The following is a 21,520-nucleotide window of genomic DNA, read 5'->3' as shown; positions in this document are numbered from 1 at the left end:
CGTTAATCAGCTCATCCTAAGCTAAGAGTGCGTTTGGCAGAGGCTTAGAGGATGGTAGCATGAACAAAAGTTTTTGCGGAATAGAACAAGGAGAGAAGATTTGGGCTGGGGTTTGTCCAGATGAGAGGTTAGCCATTTAGGATTGGGGCAGTTTGTAGGGATTGGTGAAAGAGATTTTATCCTCTAATTTTCATTTGTTAGAGATTTCTGGGGACTTGGGTGAAAGGCATTTGGATCAGGTCCCCTTTCTGGGCTGTCACAACTTCTTTCTCAATGGACTCTTTGATCCTGGATCTGCATCTCCTCAGCAATGGTTCCGGGCTCCCAAGCTTAACCTCCTTAGGTTTGTCTCATGTCTGTCTTTGTCATCCTCCCTGTTTGGTGCATCCTGCAGCTTAACTACTGCTGACCGTCACGTGGGGCGCCCCTGTTCTCAGGGTGTCTTCCTCACCTCCACACACATCTCTTGTTGTTCAGCGTGCCTTTGGTCTGACCATCTCCTCTCCACTGCTTTACAAAGGAGCTCTTCTCCATATGCCTGGTTCCTTAATTTCTCTGTCAAGAAACTCTTAAATTTCATCTCCCATGTTTCAACCAACTAAATACTTCTCTTTTTTCAAGTTCATGCTGGTTAAGCCTGAAACCCAGTGACTAACCGTAGGTGTTCCACGTTCATTAGGTGTTAGCATCTGCCCTGTTCACTGCCATGCTTTACATTTTTGAGCTGAGATCTTAGAGGGTGGAGACCATGTGGTATTGATCCCCCTTGCTTTTCTTCAGCTAGGAAACCACGCTACGTGTACGAAAGCATTTGAATGCAATCTGCTGACGAGAGAAGTGTCTTGTGTGGGAGACAGTTTTGGCAGTAGCAAACATGTTTGGCTTTAGCCATAAGAAATGCTTTCTGAGTTTCTGGAAAAGGAGTATGCAAATCAAGTCGTGTTTTAAATGAATCTTTTTATAATGTGAATACCTCTCATCTATCTGTTTTGTAATGACGGATTTGTTTTGAGGGTTTAAGTCGTTTGTGTACCTGCAGGAGGCACTTCCTTTTCTTTCGGATTTTTTTTTTTTTCTTTTATACATAGTGTCTTGATGGATTAATAAAGGATAGTGAAGTTCTAGTCAATTGATGACGTGAAAAGAACAAGACAAAAAAAAAAAGCAGGTGTATTTGGAGATTATGACTATCTTGGTTGGAAAGTTGTGAACTTGGGATGCAGAGGACCCTGCCTCAAAATAATTCCCAAACTTGGCCGAAGGCAATGAAATGTATGCTGGAAAGACCAGGTTTGGAGAGGTCAGTCCTGGCTTCGAAACCTACCTACCATTTACCAGCTAGCTGTGTGCCTTTGACAAGTTGATTAGCATCTCTGGACCTCCAAATTTATATCTGTGTAAAATGGGTACAGATGTGTCTACACAGAGCTTTGTTGTGAGAATTAAATATGAGTATGTGTAATGTAAGGCTCATCAGTTACTTGATAGCAGTTTATAATTAGACAGTGATACTGCTTGCTTCCAGAAAGGTAGATTGAGGCAATTTTGGGGTGGTGGGAACAGGCTTTGCCCACACACTTTCTGAGCTTTTCATATTGGAAGGCTGGTGAACTTTAACTTTGGGTGAGGGAGAGATCTTTTTTTAAAAACCATTATGTATTCAAGAAGAAAATTTATCCTCTCTAACAAGAATTTTTTATTATGTGGACCTGGTGGGATTTGTATGGTCTGACGAATGTTTCCCATCTTCTGGACAAAACAGGTTGCTCTCCATAGTGGTTTGCAAGATGCTTTGACACAGTTTCAAAAAGGGCACTGAACTAATTATAGTTCTTAGGGCTTTTAATTTTTTTTTCTTGCAATCGCTGGATAAAAAATGATCTCTTACAAGGAGAGAAACACATTAAGAAGCCGTGCTGCTCTTTGATGGACTGCGTACTGATATCCGCGTGCGTGCGTGTGTGTGTGTGTAGATTGACACCAGCTGGTAGTGCAGGCAACAGCAGATGCCCTTTTTACTATGGCAGTTGTTATCTGGTTTCCCTCTTTACCACAATAATATTTTGAGGAATACAGTTCCTTTGCCCTCATCTCCTGCGATATTTACTTGAACAACGTTATTGTCTTTTAAGTAAGCACAAGATAAAGCAGATAACACAAGCCCCTTTGTGTGTGTGTATATGTGTGTGGGGAGAATCTGTATGAAATTAATTATAATTAACAAAGAAATGAGAGTATTGCAGCAGACTCGGATCTTTAACTGAACGTCGATTTTGCCGTAGCTCAGAGTATGTTACTGTCCTCACTTTGAGCTGTATGGTCTGACTTTCTGGTCATCTGACAGCTTTTTGGCTTTTGCTCTCATCACGGTGGCAGCCGGAGTGTTTGAAGGTAGAACTGCTGATTTTTCGTTCAGAGCAACTACTTAAATCAATAAGTAATGAGAACCGGCTTTTGTTTGAACTGTGGTGTGGAGACGCTCCAATTTCTCCCTCACTTTCTCTCAAGCTGGAGAGCCTGCTCCAAGTTCAAGTCGTATCCTAAGATGCATATACTAGAGGAATTGGTTTATTTTCCCACTTGAGATAAAGATCATTTTTCCTAATCTTGCTGGTCTTTGGAGGCAAGATATCTTAGTGCCCATATGCAGTACTCTAGAATTTAGAGGATTTAATATGCTGCTGCCGTTCTTGGTAGCCTAAGACTGAATTGTGTGGGAGTTCTTAATGTTGTCTGAAATCGTGATGTATTAAGAACCCACAGTTTCGCCAACTTAAGCAAGGTCGTGCTGCGTTGCCAGCAGATTCATAATTACTGGGTCTGAAACTATAGGAAAATAGAGCTCTACCAGTTGCATAACCAGAGGATAGAAATGGCCATTAAAATTTACTTGAAAGGAAAATGCCCTGGTGCTGAGGATATTAACTGCTCCCTCTAGAATGAGGCTGCTTAGGTAATATTTACTAAATTATCACTATTTACAACTTTGATTTCAGCAGAAAAGTTACAATGTAAACTCTTCTATATTATCTCAATATTATCTATGAAGTCCTGAAAACCATGTAAAAATATTGGGGCATTTCAGTCTCGGGCTAGCTTTATTAGCATTTGGGTGGAAGGGGAGTCTTTGAGTGAGCCATCTGTTTTCTGTATTATGTGAGCATCTAGGTTGAATTCTCCATCCTTGTGATAATCCCTGGTAATGTCCTTTGGGAAGCTGGTAAAAAGGATCCGAGCTTTCAGGGAGGCTGGCTTGGTCTGGAGTATTAGGATCTCCCCAGTCCTGTGGCTCACAGTTTGATCTTACTCTTTAGAGGGCGGCGAGGAGGACCTGTTTAATTTGACCTCAGTTAGTTGAGTGTTTAAGTGGAGGGACCTGCTGCATCTGGCATGCTGCATTTGAGGAGATTCAGGCTAAGTCAGGAATTAAAATTTGCAGAGAAACATGACTAGAGGAGATTGCATCCCTCTGTTCTAAGATTCTCTCGAACCTTTCCCTTGATGTGTGTTACCCACATGGTTTTGTTACATATGGGATCTGAGATCTTAAGAAAGCTCCTTTGTAAAGTCTGGTGCATGTTGCTTTGATGCCAGAGTTGCAGTGCACAGCCTGTGTGAACAGACACTCATAACGAGTGCCCAAGAACAGGAAGTCCATCTGAAGAAATACAACGCATTTGCAACTTTATTGTGTGTTTGGGGGAGGAGGAAAGAAGGGTGTTAACATTGAGGGAAAGTGGTGGGTCTGTCTTTAAAAACAAAAATTTTCCCCCTTGGAGTGAAAACTTGTTTTCCTAAATCAGATTATTTTTTTTGGTTTGTTTAGGGATGCAGTTTTATATAGGGGCCGTGTTTGGAGACTGAGTTTTGTCAATTTGCTTTTTTCCCCCAAGTGTTACATTATTAGACCTCAGGTTGCAAATAGTCCTGCTTGTCAAAGAGCACTATAGTGACCTGTTTCTGCTAACTATGGGATTTAAAAAAGATTTCACGCTGCTTTTGTCCGTTTTTATTTCATAAAACATTACTACTGCTCTAAATGAAATAATAGATACACATCAATCAGCACAGTCACCTTTTATTATTGATTCAGCTACCAGGTTTTTACAGAATTCACTCTGCATTTTATTTGACTTGTACATGAATAGTCTCGGCAGACTTAATTCTATTAGTGAAAAAGCACTTTCAACAAAATTATATGCTGACATCCCATAATTCATACTTACAGATTTGTGAAACAGATTTATGTAAATCTATCAAATTACTTTAGATGACATTATTTTTTTAAATCGAGATTTCATTTAAATGGTATCTGCAGAAAATTTTCATATGAAAAATTTTACACGAGCTATGTAAAAAATATATCTCACATCACTCTCTTGTAAAGACAGAATACTGTAACGTTGGAGCATCTTGTCCTCGTTTGTTCTGTAATCCATCTGGTGCGATGTAGGGACTTGGGGAGCATGTTCATAAGGGCATCTCTCTCCTAAACCATAGGCTCCTGGAAGGCAGACGGCTGTTTCATCGTTTGTTGTTCATTCCTTAGCTCGCTTCTTCATGCATTCATTCTTTCGATGAACATGTTAATAATCTGTGCTAGGGTCTTCTGTGTCAGGAACCATGCTCAGCTTGCCGTTGCTCAGCAGTCTGAAGGTGGGGGGAGACATCCAAATTGACTCAATACCTGTATGCACTAGGATAAAGGTATAATATAAGGGCTGTGGAGGACTAGGGTGAAACACTGAACAGTGTGCTTTGGGAGTGGGACAAATTGTGGCAGGAAATGGTCTCAGAGAAAGCCGCAAAGAATATATGGGAGTTGGGCGGTTGGAGATGTGTGCTCCAGGCGCAGAGAAGTGAAGGTGCATTTTAGGGTCTAGGTGTAGGAGCAGTGGAAGTAAGCAGGAAGCTGATGATAATCTTGGAAACCAGAGCATGATCAGATTTGTCTTTTAGGAAGATTATCCAGACAACAGTATGGTGGAGAGTTTTGGAGTTAACAGGAGTCTAGGGAAGGAGTGATGGGTTGGGTTTATTGTAGCAGTAATCCGAGTTAGAATAATACGTGAAGACCCGTGCTAATGCCGATGGGGTGGGAGGAGGGGCAGATTCAGCTGGTAGAGCTGGCAGGGTGCGATCCCCATAGGGTAGAACTTGCACTGAAATAAATCCACTTGCACAGCTTCCCTAGTGGACTATGAGCTACGTCCTTCAAGTCTTGGATCTGATGTTACCTGCAGGATGAGGCTCACTCTGACCCCCCATCCCCCACTCTCGTCTCTGTGCTTTTTTCTCCTTAGCCCTTATTTTCTTCTAATACACTGTAAAACTTGATTTTTTTGTCTCTTTTTACCATCCTTACCAGGATGTAAGCTTTATGAAGAGGAACCTTTTGTCTCTGCTATATCCTCAGGGACTGACAAAAACTAGACTTCCTATAATTGTTGAACAAATGAATGCTAAAGATTGGAGAGAAACATGTAGGATGACTTTCTTTTTTAACCTGGAATTTTGTTTTCCACAATTCCATGTTGAGAGGGATCTCACTTAATATGGGTTGGATGAAATTAAATTAATGTACCAGGTTTATAATCAAGAATTATGGTGGTCTATTGCCTTTACCTTTAAACCTGAGGGGGTAATTTGATATTCTGAACATTGGTAGTAATTTGAAATGGAAAAGACTAAATAAAGTGACCTTTGAATTAAATGGGTCCAGAAGATTGTATATTTTTAATTAAAATATGCAATTAAATTTTTAATTAAAGTATGCTATTAAAAGCAATGTAGGTGGCAAGGGAATGGCTGCAGCTTTGAATTATGCACAGTTTGGGATAAATTGGAGTTTCCTGTGTTTCCCACCAGCACTTAGTCACTAAATGGCTTCTCTTCCTGTTTTCCTCTTCCTGCTCTGACCCCGTGCTCTCGATGGGCCTCGGTCCTGCTCAGAGGCCCGTGGAGTGTTGCAACTCAATGCTGTCCCATCATTGGACCTTGGTTCTAAGCAGCCTGTTTGTAACTGCTCTCCTTATGCCAGGAGCAGTTTCCAAGTGATTTTTCTATCACTTGTGAAGAACGGATCCCTTTCTGTGGCATATACGTTAGATTAAAAAGGAGGATGCAAAACAAAAGGCATTCACATACACTGTGTACAGAATACCTGTGCTGATGTGCGGTGTTGACCTGCAGTTTTCAGTACCTGCATGAAGGTCTTAGGCTGTGTAACTCTTCAGATAGCTTCCTCTCTAGGAAGTTCTAGACTCCCTGCCATGGCTGTTAGGACCAAGGCTTAGATGAATGATTCCCAAGTCCCTAGGAGCAGAAGACCACAGGTAGCTAGTGAGGAGAGCTGAGGACAAGTAGTGTTGACCTTATTCTTGATGTTCAGTTACCGGAAGGAATTTTTTGGCTTCTAAAGACAGGATTTATTTGTCTTGAAGGCTCTTTTGGAAAAGTGTTCGCTTTGTCATTTTGTTCAGAATTTTCTTTTAATCGTGTTGGTTTCCATAATGGTTATACTTGGGATTTAAATATAGAGCTTTATAAATTTTTTAAGTAAGCGATTCTTGGTTTTGGGATTGTCAGTGTGCACAATTCAGAATGATTTGAAACACAGATTGGGATGATAGGGATAAATGATGCTTGGTTTCCAAGCCTTTCCTGGTGGTTTATGACTATTACTAGCTGATGAATACGAAAGTGGGAAAAAGTGGATCCAGGGTAAGTATTGTTTCTTGACGTTTGACTTGCTACTGCTTTTATTTTTTTAAAAATCTGCACTCTTATAATAACTTGAAATAGGCACTATATAAATAAGATGCAATTTACATTGTCATAGGAATGAATAACAGCACAGAAATTTATATATAGTGAAACTGACATTGGCACAAGAAGTACAGGAATTTGAGACAGTGGGCAGCGGTCTCAAAACAATTTTTAGTAGTAGAACCCTGTTATAAAATGCCTGGTTACGTTATACGTAAGGGGTATTGAGGATGGTCTGGGTTCAGATATACACTAATTGTGAAGTGAGTGAAGAAGACCATAGCATTTGAGAACTCGGGATTCAAGTCCTGACCACTAGTTCCAACCTGTCTTTTTGATGTGAGGAAGTTGATTGGCCTTGCCCTGCTTAGGATAGCATTTCTTCCTTTCAGGAGAGGAATATGAGTATCTCGTGTGATAAATGTGAGGCTAAATTTAAACAATAAAATAACACACAGCTAAAAGGTGAGAATGGGGAGAGACTTGCCTGTCTTGGTATTATCTGTGATACCTTTATATATTTTAAACATCCAATAAATATTTGCTGACTTGACTCACTGTAAAATGAAAATCTGTGAAGTTCCTAACTTCCCTGTAGTTCCGTTGCCAACACGTTAGTGCATCTACTACAATGAATTTAGGAAAGCAGCCGTTTAGCAGCAGATATCTTCTTTCATATTATTTTGCTTAGGATAATAGTAAAATTTTGTTTACGTCAAACACGTTCGAATTGATGGGTGGTGTTCTTCCTAATAATGCCACTAAGCAAATGAGAAACTTTGTTCGTGGAGGAGAGGTCGTTTGGGGATAGATATTGTCTGAGTGTACTCAATTTACAGGTAGTAGAAATTTGGCTGACTCATTATTATAACTAGCCATGATTTCTTGAGGGGTTCAGGTCAAAGACCCATTCAATGGATGGGCCGTTTGATGGGGATGTTGAAGATAATCTCTTTGGTTAAATACGTATCCCCACTATGCTTCTCATTTGTTCATTTAGCAAGCTTTTGAATGCTCAGGTGTGCTAGGAGTAAGAATTCAGAGGCCAGAGCGCGAGACAGCTAAGCAGGGACTGGCAGGACAGGCTTTTCACTTTACCCAGCGACCCAATTCCAGCGGGCACTGCTGTGCCCAAGAGCGCCCTCAACAGGCCAATAAACTGTTTCTCTGAAGTGATGATAACATGAAGATTTGAAAAGAAATATCCACTTATATCTTAAAAATGCATCTGCAGAGTCTCTTCACTTACCTGGACTGTCAGCGCTCGGGCCTTCTCAGGGCTCCCAGAAGCCTGGTTTGTAGCCCCGGATTATCTCTTGCCATTAAACGTGATTCTCAACCTTGGCTGCATGTTAGAGTCACCAGGATTTTAATAACGTAGTACCAGTGCTTTGTAATAGACCAATAAAATAAAAATCTTTGGGAGTGGGACTCGGGCATCAGTTTTTTTTTAAGCTTTGTAGATGATTCCAGTGTGTAACCAAGGTTGAGAAAGCACTTTGATTAGAAGCTGCTAAAATGCAGGTGTGAGGGTAGTGCCAGTCCGTAGGGGATATGGACTCTTAATGCTGGTACAATTGGTAATCTGATTTATTTTGTTATAGAATAGCAGTGTGACAAAACTACACGGTGTTCAGCTTGCCTTTCTTTTCCCCATTGTATTTGTAGCATCTTCCTGATTTAATTTTAAATGGATATAGTAAATTCCATATAGTAGATATATATTGTTACTTTTCCTTGCTTTATCTTTTGACTAGAATGCTCTACTTCCATCAAGAGTGAAAGATCTCATCGCAGTAATTTTGTGAGGTGGAAATCATTATCTTCATTTTAGAATTGAGGAGGTTATGAGTCAGAGGGGTTAAGTAGCTTCTTTAAAGTCACACAGCTGGTGAACCGCAGAGCCAGGATTGGAGCTCCTGTGTGTCTGTCCCCAAAACCTATATTCTTTCCATCATAAACTACTGCCTGGAGCAGATTTTGTTATGTTCACCCATTTGAATCCTGCTCAGTGACAATAGAACTGCAGCACCTTTCATAAGAGGCACTCTGCATGCCGTGGGCACATGATAAATGTTTGTCAAATTAGTAAAAAGCTGACTAAAAATACAGTGGTTTCGCATGCAGCTTTTTAAAAACAGAACTGTGAGTAAAACAAAATCTCTGATTAGCGTGAGAAAAAATAACTGAATTAGTTTGAGCTCTCCCCCACTCCGTTTTTTTAAAAACAGGAAAAATTACAATATGATAAGAGGGCATAAGTTAGCAATGATTATCCTAAATAGTTTTTTTTTTTTTTTTACTTGAGGTATAATTGACATATTATATATTAGTTTTAGGTGTACAACACCCAGATTCTGATAGTGGTCCCCAAAATGCAGTCGCAAGTTTTCATGGTTATTAGATGCTATACTTAGCATCATCTTTTTTTTTTTTTGGTATAGTTACAAGGAACCACGTCAGGGTAACCACAGTGGCTGTTCTAAATACCTCTGTTCATAATGACTTGGACCTAAGGTGCCCTGTCAAGAAAAAGGCCCTCGTTATGAAATTGATGCAAAAACCGTATTTAATTAAAAGCATTTGGACCTTTACTGGACAGGCATCTTCCAGGAAACCCTCAATTAGTTTGGTTTGACTTTTAGTAGACTAAACCTTTTTTATGTCCATTTTTGTCACCTTTCTGTAGTGTTTCTCACCTTTTCAAATGGAGAAACTTTCCCCTAGTTGAAAAATTGAGACCTTAAGGATTGGCTTTACAGTCATGCTTCACTTAACAGGGATGCGTTTTGAGAAATGCGTCATTAGTCAATTTCATTGCTGTGCGAACATCATCGAGTGCACTTATACAAACCTGGATGGCACAGCCTGCCACACACCTGGGCTATATGGTACTAATCTTATGGGACCATTGTCATATATGCGGTCAGTCGTTGACTGAAACGTCATTATGTGGCTCATGACAGTACTTATCTGTGCATTCCACTAGTTCTAACCCCTTGATACCTCCCATTTTTTGAGAATTGTGCCATCATTGAGCCAGGGGCAAGAGGCCTTGGATGATAGGGAAAAACAACAAAAGACTTATTTTGAAGGAACTCTCACACCTCCAAATTTTCTGTTTTGTTATTTTTGTTTATGCTCTCTCTTCTTCCTTTCCCACATGTTCTCATTGGTTTGGATGTCCTCACTATAAATCTTTGTGTTCATATTTCTCTGTATTCCTTGTCTAGGTCATCCAGCTCATTTTAGAAAATTGGATTCAGTTTATTTGAAGAGGCCCTCCTGTAAAATAAATGTACATATACGTACATGCACACACACGTGTGCACACACACGATTCTTCACCTTTTAAACTCTGAAATAACTGTACTTGGTAAAGACTGTAAATTTGTCAGGGTACGGTGTATAGAACACGACAGATTCTTGGTCGATGCTTACCGCCTTCCCATTTTGTGGGTAAGGAAACTGAAACTGAAAAAGTCGTGTCATGAAGCCCACTCAGCAGCTCGGCAGAGACTCGTGCCCACGGTTTCTGAAGCTGAATATCGCCTTGCTGCTGGGCGCCCTGGCTCAGCCAAGACAGGGATGATGGAAGACTTTGGGGATGTGTGTTTTTTAAGCGGCACAGCTTGCTGAGTTCTAACTGATGTTTAAACTTGCAAATGGACTAGACAGAAAATGGGAAAAAGAACACATGTATATTTCTAGAAGAATTGATGTAGACTTCTTTTTACTATTGAGAAAATATGCTGGTGTTAATGAGAAGACCATGTGCCAGAGTGAAAGTGGATCTCTGTCATCAGTGGTGTAGAACTAATGTATGCCTTTTTCCCCTTCCCTTTCACTAGGGCAGAGCTTGGGATATGGCTTTGTGAACTACATTGACCCTAAGGATGCAGAAAAAGCTATCAACACCCTGAATGGATTGAGACTTCAAACCAAAACAATAAAAGTATGTTTAAATTTTTTTTTATGTTTATTGCAGAACAGAGGTTAAAAAAATTAAGGTATATTATAGTTCTTTCCTTTATTTATTTTGTGCCCATATAGACACTTCTCTGGGAGGCATAGCAGAATTTTTTGTGCTTGTTGCCTGATGGGGGAAACTTTATTCGTGAGTGCTATATGTAATCACTGGTGTATTAACAAAGGGATAGAGCAGGAACTTTCTAGAAAAGAAAGTATTTTATGAAGCCTACTGAATTAAATCTCCTTCCTTGAAAGAGAATTACTTGCCCTATAATTTGAAGAAGCCTCAGACCATCTTCTAGCACAGAGGTTGGCTGACTTGTTCTGTAAAGGGCCGGGTAGTGAATATCTTAGACTTTGTGAGCCATCGTTTCTGTCAAGCTTCTTGACTCCGCCCTTGTAGCTTGAAGCAGCCATAGCCGCTACATGAACTAAAGGATATGGCCACAATCCTATAAAACTTTATTTCTGGACCCTGAAACTTGAATTTCATGTAATGTTCATGTGTTACAAAATAGTCTTTTTATTTTTTCCCAATCATTTAAAAATGTAAAAACCACTCTTAGCTCATGGATCATACAAAAACAGGAGGCAGGCTGGATTTGGTCCTGGGGCTGTGGTTTGACTATGTTCTGGCAGGTTCACCTTACTTTCAGGAGATTGACTAGGAGAGCTTACATGCCTCACACGTTATTTTTCCTGTTATATTTTTGTCTCAAGACAAATGGTAAATAATTTTGTGGATATTTTTCCGCTTTTGTGAATTTTTAAAATTCTGATGTAGATTTTCTCTGGATAAGAAGTTAATCCAATTTGCAGTGTAGACTTCTTTTCCTTTAGAAAATAAAAGGGACGTTGCCGCTGGCAAACTCTTAGTAAACGTGCCATCAATTTTCTCTCTCCTGCCCAGCGTGGACATTGCCGATCAATCACAGCAGTCTTTCTTACTGGGTCTAGATGTGGCTCCCAAATATTTTTCAAAATAGCGTTCCAGACAACCTCTATCAATTGACTCAAGTTGCAACCTATTTTCCACCCTTGATTTAAGAAGTCATCTCAGACTATAGCCTGAAGTGGTGGCGGGAAGTTAGTCAAGGCTGACTGTGGCATCCGTCTTGCTTAGAGACTTGTCTAGAAGATTTCTGCTCCTTTTTTCAGGTATCTGGAAATGCAGTGTCATCTTTGTGCTTAAAAGTTGCTTCTCTCAGAGTTGTCAGTTAAGGTAGTTCGTTAGCCCTGGGTAGTTTTGACATCTCATTCTTTATATTTATTGGCCCAGAGGAGAAACACCTCACAGCTCTGTCTCGTCTAAAGGAAACTGTACGCAGTGGCCCCCAAACATACTTGGTATAATATGTCCAAGAATTCTACACGTTTCTTGATCAAGAAAATGTCCTAGGAAAAGAATCACCCTTCCGCCAGAAAATGGTCTGGTTACTGTCTTATGAAAATTTGAGGAAAAAAATTAGATTTCTAATCCATTCTGAGATCACCAATACTTAAGTTTGTTTGGACGTTGGTTTTTCAGTCTGGACTGTTTTTTCTAACTGTCCACACTTCTTTCTCTGCATACTTTTGTTTGTGTCACAGGGATTAACCTTTTACAAGTACTATTAAGTAATAACCGTGCTTTTAAAAAGAAAACATCCAATATCCACTTACCTTCAGATTGTTTTGTGTGTGCTCTATCCTGCAGATTTTTGCGAGCCTCTCCAGCTTAAATTGATTTCCAGGATTGCTGCTAATTTATCTTAGTTTTGAGGTCCTGAGTTGTGGTTAAGAAGAAAATGGAATAGATAGTTGGAATGGCTCATTTCAGGACATACCCTTTTTTCCATTCCAGAAATAACCACCCTTATTTCATTCTAGTGAGTCCGTTCTTTTGCTAAAAGTCAGTTCTTTTGCAGTAGGTCCACAAGAAGGTAGAAATGCAGGGGAGGCAGGTCACTGCAGAAGAAATGTCTGTGGCCTGTAAAGAGACCACTGGTGACAGCTGCTGTTTCACTGTCCATCACCCAGCCTTCTCTTCAGGGCCCAGCTGCTCAGGCAGAATTGGGGAAGAAAGGACAGTAATGCCTTGTGGCTTTTACTCTGTGACATCTGCTACTTCTCTTCTGATTTTCTGAAATGGGGGTGGGGGTGGTGTAAGCAGCAGGCTACTTCTTTCCCCGCCCCCATTCGGTTCCTGCAAAAATATCAGATAACAGCTGGTATCCTCAATTTGGCCCACATTTCTCTGAGGCAAAGCAGACCATTTTCCAAAACTGTGTAGCACCATTTTTGTCTGTTCCTTCTGGGTTTTTTTTCTTATTTTCAATTAGACATGTCTGTGTTCTTATACACCATCTTGAGCCAGGTTTTTCTAGTGTTCGTTGCTTTGAGTATCTTTTGGAAGCTGCTTTTGAGCCTTACCATTCCCTGTTCTATAAATTAGTCTCTTTTTCTTTCCTCCAGTCCCTCCTGGTGGTGGCTGTCAGGCTAATCTTACAAAAACACCACTTTCGTCCTGTTACTTCTCACTCACAGTTCTCTTGTATTTCCCTACTGTTTTTACCATGTCATTTGGCTTAACTTTGGGGTGACCCAGTGTTATTACTGTTCTTCACGGTAGTCAGACCGTGCAAGTTCTTCACTTGCAAGCTGGTCGTATTCCCAGCCTCTGGAGTTGGCTTACGTAGCTCCCACTTGCTGGGAGCTTTCCCACTCATTTTAGTTTAATGGCAGCCATCCCATCTTTTGGAGTCCATCTGAAGTCCTTCCTTCAGCTGCTGCCTTGCTGGGTTGTTCCAGCTTGAGTTGGGTTCCCCTTTCTTTGTAATGTGTTCTTTTTACCCTGAGGAACCACAGAAGTTTTGGGATTGAAGGGACCCATATATAACGGAGACTTAAGCACTACCCTCTGCCCCCAATAAAAGAATCGAGACCTTGGAGGTCATATAGTTTAACTAAGACCAGGCATTTGAAGACAACTGTGACTCAAATCCTTGTCTTTTGATACCGACACCAAAACGCTTGCCATGACACCATGCTTTCCTTTAGAACGCTACAGTAGATTAATTAATATATACATTATACACAAGTATACAAGTGTTTGTGTACTCCTTCAGATTTCTATGTCTTCCAAGCCCACTAGCATTTATATGTATGGTAGAATTCCTACTTATTGGGATATTGAAACAGTGAATCAAGTGCTGTGAGAGGTGGTTTATTTAGCAGTTTGTCCTGGGGCTTCCTAATAGCATTAGCCCAGTAGGGTTTTGTGCAATAGATGGATGGTGTGTTGAATAAATGACAGATATTCAGTATTTCTGCAATGAGTGAAGCAAAGTCCCTCAGGCTGTACGAAATCCTAAGGCAGTTATTCCCAAACCTGGTTGCATCAGAATCACAAGGAGAATGAGTTAGAAATACCGATACCAGGACCCACTTCAGACCTGCTAGATCAGTGTCCAGGGGTGAGATGCAGAAGTCTGTTTTTTAATATGCTTTCCAGGTAATTTGTGACAGCAAATGTAAGATCTAGTGCTTAGGAACCACCAAAATATACCTTTTTTTGAATAGGCAGGTTTGCTAAATATTTGGTATTTTTGCAGCTGAAGTTCAGTTCGTTACCAGCTTTTGTGTTGATAATCCTCTTGTGGATAATTCTCTTAACTGGAATATTAACCATGCTTTTTCTTGAGTGTACTGAATGATAATTTAGCATTTGGACTAAAAAGTAGTTCATATAGTCTTTACTTTTTAAAAATTGTGGCTTATAAATTAGAAAAACTTAATATGTTCACCTTATGTTAGAAAGATATTTATTTATTTGAAGTAGTAGCATTCATAGATTAAAGTTTCCAGGGGGTTATTCTCCTCTCCTAAGGATCCCTTTTTTTCCTGGTTGGGTGGTTGTCCCAGCAGCTCACCTTGCTGGTGACGTCACACCATCCCTGAACTGCACGGGAGGCAGTCGGGACAGCTAAAGCCTGTCCACGTGGTCTCTAATATTGAGATGGTACGTGGAGTATGAACATTACAAGATGTTTCTAACGTCTGATACTAGGGAGGGTGGTGAAAAGGTAGTGTCTGAACAATGCAGGCATCCAGGGGGAAAGAAAACCTTCTCATGGCAGTGTCAAAACTGTATGCTGGGGGGCTCTCTTCAAGAGCTCTCTGGTCCCCATGGGAACCTTTCATTTTGTGGGCTGTCTAGGGGCTCAGTGGTTGTGACTACTGTGTTCAGGCTTCATGTTCTTTCTCCATTTATTTTGTTTTTAGAGGGTCTCAAGTATTGATAAAATCTCAACACTATCTGAAACATTTATGGCTTCAAGCCAATACTTTTTTCCCCTCCTTAAGGAAAAATGTATTTTTGCCTAGGTTAATGGTATTGGACTTAAATTCATGATTAGCAGAGTAAACTCATTCATTTCCAAAAATACTTACAGGCTTCCCCCCCCCCCCCCCATCAAGTGGTATGAATAGATGATTATCATGCACACAGTGAAATGGATGTTTTGACTCCCAGCATCTCTTCCAGCTTCAACCCCTTCTACCAGGGGCCTGGGAAGCTTTATTATTCCCGTAAGTGGGCTTGCTTTCTCTGAAAGTAGGAGCTCTTATCTCAAGGAATAGAACTTTTCATTTTTATTGATAGATAGTACCCCTAGAAATCCATGTCTTCTGTAGCCCACAGAAGAAAAAAACATGTCTGGAAATAGTACCAGCATAGAAAAACTGCCTAAATTTGGTTTTGGTTAAACAGATTTTTTTCTTAATCATTCAGACATAGACCAGGCTCAATTTTACCTTTGTATAAAAATTATTAATTGATATACATTAATGTGAAGTTTCTAGTATTAAAACAATTAAACTATCATTTAAGCACATGGAAAAACTGTTAAAAAATTGGAATACTAATTACCAATAGTAATATCTATTCCTTAAAGTGTTCAGTTTGTTGGAAAGCAATTAAATAAAGCTAATAAACCTTTATTCTAAGCTATTGTGTTGCTTTTAATTATTTCTTAAATTTACACAGTTTCCTAAGTAGCCTATCCTTTTCTCAATTAGTAACTATCATTTTCACAGACTTTTTTTTCTGTTTAGCATGAACTGTGTCCTTAATATAGGAGGAATATAAAGCTACATTCCTGAAATCTTACCGTCCCTGACATGGCTAAAGTGATTTAACTGGCTTTGTGATCTTGGGCAAGTCTCTTAACCATTTAAGTTTTCATTTATATCTGTAAACTGAATGAATTATTCATCACTGAGAATGTATACTACCAGCCTCTTTTTTTTTTTTTTTTTTTAACTTTTCACGGTCTGCCAAATTGCATTTTAAGAAAAGATGTAACTTTTTAATGGACTCATGGTTATCATATAGAGTGATTGAGTTAGTGATTGAGTGAGTTAGTGATGAAATGCAGCACCCTGTCCTGAGGAGATAACAGTTGTACCTGTTTCCCGTTACCACTACTGAAAGTTTAAGAGCCACAGTAAAATTTGTGCTGGGAAACGCTTTTTTAGCTCAGCCTTCTTTTTAGTACAGGATCATAGAGGATGGGGTTGGTTTTATTTATCACTGTAAGTTATTTTATAAAATTTAATTCTACCCATTAGGAAATATTCTATAGGTACTGCATAAATTGGCTCCCCACTGTAGAGAAGGAAAGGGCCTGGAAACTGGAATGTAAGTGATGCTAGGCTGTGGGCTTGCCACCTGGTGGGTGCTTGGTTAGCATATCTGTTGCACCATTCTGGGGTGTTTGAGACAAGTGGGTTTTTTATAATAGCAATAATGCTGAGAGTTGATGCTTTTGTAGGGAAGTTTGAAAGCAGATGTTAGGGGGACCAGATAGTTAGCTGGAGCAGAAAGCAGGATGGGGCAGTAATGCAGATGTGAGCACTTGGGGATCATGAGAGGTAGGGGTGCCATGCCAAGGGGTCATGGTTTTATATTGTAGATGAGGGAGAACCGCGGGAGTTCAGAGCAGAGCAGTGATGGGATTGGAGTTGAGTATTTATTAGGAGGGGAAGGTCTGCTTTGTATTTAAACTCCACATCTCTCTGAGCATCTCAAGCCACTCTAGTGTTCTTTTGGGTTATGTAGTTGATCTTATTTTCCGTGAAGATACAAAATGTACAGGCTTGTAGAAGTAGTGTGGGCTTCACAAATTTATAAAGCATCTCCTATAAACTACCCCTCATCTCAACATTTGCATATAGATCATCATTTACCTTTTACCTTGACCAGATTTGGAAAATTTGGAATTAATAGTCTGAAGGACAGGCCTCAAATTAATGGACAACTTTTGAGATGTTAACCTAATTTGCTATTTAGCTGCTCAGATCTCTATTTGTGGAGGGACAAAAGAGTTGAAAAAGTACATATGGGGCCAGCCCCGTGGCTTAGCGGTTGGGTGCGTGCGCTCCCCTGCTGGCGGCCTGGGTTTGGATCACGGGCGCGCACTGCTTCTCCAGCCATGCTGAGGCTGTGTCCCACATACAGCAACTAGAAGGATGTGCAGCTATGACATACAACTATCTACTGGGGCTTTGGGGGAAAAATAAATAAATAAATAAAATTAAAAAAAAAAAAGAAAAAGTACATACGAGGAGGGGAGGCAAAAATGGAAACTTTGAGTAAATGATTTTTTTTTGCGTTTTTAAAAATTCAGACTGAGTGCATGTTTTTCTAACTTCATTTTTAACTCATGGTCTGAAACTTTCTAGAGTTATGTGCCTGGTTTCGACAGTATATTGCTACATCTGATTATCAGAAACTTTTCCATGCATTTAAATCAATTTCCTATATCTATGTCAAGTCCAGTACACAGTCCTTATTTGAAATAAAGAATAACAGATTTTTTTTCGAGTAACGTGTTATTTGTGTAATGTCCATTGTATGTTTTGTGGAATGCTCCATTGTCAGCTTTTTCTTTTTTTTTGCTGAGGAAGATCGGCCCTGAGCTAACATCCATGCCAATCTTCCTCTATTTTTTAGTATGTGGGCCACGAGCACAGCTTGGCTGCTAACAGAGCTGTGTAGATCTGGGCCCAGGAACCGAACCCGGATGGCCAAAGCAAAGCACACCGAACTTAACCACTAGGCCACTGGTGCTGGCCCTGATTTTTCACTTTTTTTAAAACACAAAAAGCCCCAGAGGTTGTTACTTATCTAGGGTGGCCTAGAGAGTATGGGTGGGGGCCCTAGCAGGGTCCAGAACTTGGTTGTCCCCACTTCAGGCCTGTTGTGTTACTCCTGCTTCTTCCAAGCTCTCTCCAAAGTGGGAACTGGATATTTCAAAATTCCCAGAGGGCAATAACTTGTCATTCTCTGAATGACTTTTCTGTAGATACTTTTCCACGATTGTTGGAGCAGAGGCTGCGCCTGCACAGAGGGAAGGGTGAGGAGGAGTGTTCCTGGTGGCAGTGTCCTAGCTCACTTCCTGCCCATCCATGCTCTTGAGCCACGGAGGGCCGTGGTAGTGGAGAGAGGCTCAGCAGTTGACTGAACCATCTGCCTTAGGAGGCAGCTGATAGCTCATTTGGACACCCAAGTGTGCCTCCACCTTTCCTGCCTGTTTCATAAATGTGCATCAGCAAAGGCATCTCTGTTAGCGCTCGTCTGCTTAACTCTTCTGCTGTTTAAGGGTAGCGTAGGTTAGGGCTTGTTGTCGTACGTTTATGGCTCTGGAGAAGTAGAGCTAGGTCAGTTTGATGGTTTGTCTGTTCTACCAAGCTAGCTAGAGAGGTTCAAGTTAGGTGTGCTAACTTCTGAAGAAGAAGAGCCCTTTAATTCCTTGCTGTATCAGCTTTTTGTAGCATTTTCATAGGACTTTTATCGTCTTGTCTGGATTCATGCAAAAACAACAGTAGTCTCATGTAGGCAAATACTCCCTTTAACCGAGGAAATGAAGCTTAGGTTAAGGGCCTTGTTTCATACAGCTGATAACACTGCTGGGACGGGAAACGTAAGTCACGTTGGCTGATGCTGGTAGCTTTTATTGTTTTCTTTCTCTCTTAACGTTATTGACATTCAAGTGTTTTGCTTAGGACCTGGTTGTAGATACCACTATAAACAAACCGAATATTCTCTTGGGGATCTTAAGTCAGGGTTTTTTTAGCTTCTTGAGACTTTCTGAATCAGGTCTTTGTTAGGTGCAAGGGAGTGGAGCTGTGCCTAGTGGTGGAAACATTCTCCTGCCTTTCAGAAGGTCACTTGAGACAGCCAGACCTTCAGTTTGAGAAGAAAACTGGTATCTGGAGATCGTATTTAGCAGATAGGTGAGTTAACATCGATTTAAGTATTTCAAAGGTAATTGGACAGTAAAAGAATTATTATAGTAACCTTGAGTCTCTGTTTTATAGGAGACTACCCATTCTTCAAGAATATTTTTCTGGTAGGTTCTTGCGAGTCTTAGATGCTAGTTTAAAAATTACAGAAGAGTGCATTTGTCTCCCTTAAATTTGTGTAGACTCCTTAGAAAAACGTGCGTGGTCCATTTTTTTTGCTCCCACCTCAGCCAGATTTTCCATCAGTGCCTTTAGCATCAGTTCTTAGCCACAAGTACTACATCAGAATTACTCTGGGAAGTTTCTTGATATACTGTTTGTGGGCAAGCAAGAGAGAGCGCTGTATTTTTAAAACAATACAGGAAATCTGGTCCCTGTCTGCCTCTCCCTGGGAAGAACTGCTTTGAATGCTGCATCAGGACCTGGAGTCACAAGTCCTGGGTTTGTTTCTGCTAGTGCTCTCTTGGTCTAGTTTTCTCTTTTGTAAAGTGGTGGAGATGGTCCCAGGCTACACAGTTCTTGTGAAATGTTTTGCTTGACATCTAGAGGTAGAAAATACTGTGGTGGCCTGTTACTTTTGGAGAGAGATCAAGAATATTCAGTGTTTTTCAATCTTCCTTTTCTATATTAAAGTTTTATTTTAGAAATCTCGTTGGGGAGGGGTTAAAAAGCTACTTTTACTCTGAAGAAAGTAGTCACTGTGTTTAGTTCTTTGGTTTAATTTTGTTGGATATTTAAAAAATTACTTTAGTTACCTTGTGTTATAGAGAAGTGGATTTGGGGGAAAAAAATCAATAAATCATGCTAATACACTATGTCATTAGTATAAGGTTACCTCCCCCCAGGGGAGTGAGAAGTTGAATCCTTCCTGCATAGGTTCTGGGGTTGCTAATGAGTCTTGAAATGACACTGGGTGAGCAGGGGGAAATACAAGGAAAGGCAGAACTTCTGCATGGTCCTGGAAACTGGTAATTCCGAAAAAGCTCTAGTTCCCAGAAATTTTATTAAATGACTATTTAGAAACTCGACTGTTTCTGCCGGCTTTACGCAAAACAACCCTGTTCGTATTCCTAAAGAGATTCTGGAGTCATTGAGAGCGGCTCCAACCTCTTAAATCAAGGACAGCAGCCTTTTGCAGAAGCTGGCTAGGCTGATGGGCTCCCTAATCCAGCTGAGCCACGTCCAGCCAGTCTGATTCGTGGAAATACCTTTGGATGAGTTTTATGGGCTTTGTTTTATTTAACATTTCTGTATTTGGTGATTCATATTCACATATACTCTTTGCAAGCTGCCTGGGAATTTGTCCTACTCATTGGGAAAACAACATCAGTGGGTGGCGAGGAGGAGGGCTTGACCTCTGTAATTTTTATGAGCTCTCCTGGAAACCCAAAGATGCCCGGGAGTTGGAGGATTACTTGTTTAAAATCCCTCTACATTAGGGACTGCCAAAACTTCAGTGTTCATCGGAACCACTAGGGTGGGGTGGTTGATCAAGTGCAGATTTCTGGACCCCAATCAAGACTTACTGAATCCGATTATCTGCAGAGGGATGCCAGGAAATTATATTTTAATAACCACTGCAGGTGATTCTTAACAGGTGGTGGTTTGATCCGAGAACCATTATTTAGTGGACTTGAATGATTTGCCCTTGGATTGGTCTGTGGTGCTTATTTCAAAACAAATCTGCATGTAAATAAGATTTTAATTTGTGGGTTCTATCATAAACTATCTGGTATGCTTGTGATTAACAGATACACTTTTAATGAATGTAATGCTGGACTTATTTAAGAAATAATACATATTCTCTCTCACACACACACACACACACACACACACACACAGACACACACAATTTGCTCATTTTCTGAGCATTTGAATGTCATTACATACTTTTAGCATTACAGGTACATAAACATCATTTAATATTTGAATCTGAGAGTGGGGAATTTCCAGTACGGTTCTTCTGGGGCCCATTCATTTAAAATGGGTATTTCATAGCATAGAGATTGGGGGTTGAATGATATGATCCACGGTAGTTGTGAATCCCTAAATTATGGAAGCTGCTTTTACAATGCAATAAAAAGTTGTCTCATATTTATAGGCTCCTAACCACACCCTTCCCAGTATCTGGATGTTTGAACTTTCTGGTCAGGGTTTGAATAAATGGGAATTTGCTCTATTATCATAAGAACTCCCCCACATAGCATGTTATAAATATTTAAAGAAAAAAGTTTACTGTATGCCACCTTAATTTATAAACCTTTTGATCTGTAAACTGAATTTTGTCCCAGAGCTATGTGAACACAGTGCATACCATTGCCTTGTGTTCAGATTCGCAAAAATGGGTTAATAAATTCTCATCACCAAATTGCAGGATTTTCCTTCGTGTTCTTCGTCATTAACCAGTGTCTTTGGGGAATTGTGAAATATGCATTGTCTGCAAGCTCCTGTGGCTCACAAAGTCAAATGAACTGTGAAGGTGAGGGCTAAAAAC

General features: G+C 40.2%; 1 protein-coding gene across 1 annotated transcript in view; it reads left to right on the top strand.

Annotated features, from left to right (window-relative positions):
* ELAVL2 (ELAV like RNA binding protein 2) overlaps positions 1 to 21,520 on the top strand; it is a 129,781-nt gene that overhangs the window by 81,501 nt on the left and 26,760 nt on the right. The window contains exon 4 of the mRNA XM_087444686.1: positions 10,620 to 10,723. Within this exon, the coding sequence (XP_087300812.1) occupies positions 10,620 to 10,723 (104 nt within the window). The remainder of the gene's footprint in view (positions 1 to 10,619; positions 10,724 to 21,520) is intronic.

This window comes from Ceratotherium simum, chromosome 20 (assembly GCF_057802395.1).
Source record: "Ceratotherium simum simum isolate JZ-2026a chromosome 20, ASM5780239v1, whole genome shotgun sequence".
NCBI lineage: Eukaryota > Metazoa > Chordata > Mammalia > Perissodactyla > Rhinocerotidae > Ceratotherium > Ceratotherium simum.
Note: the sequence above shows the minus strand (reverse complement) of the source record. Positions and strands in the feature narration are given on the sequence as shown.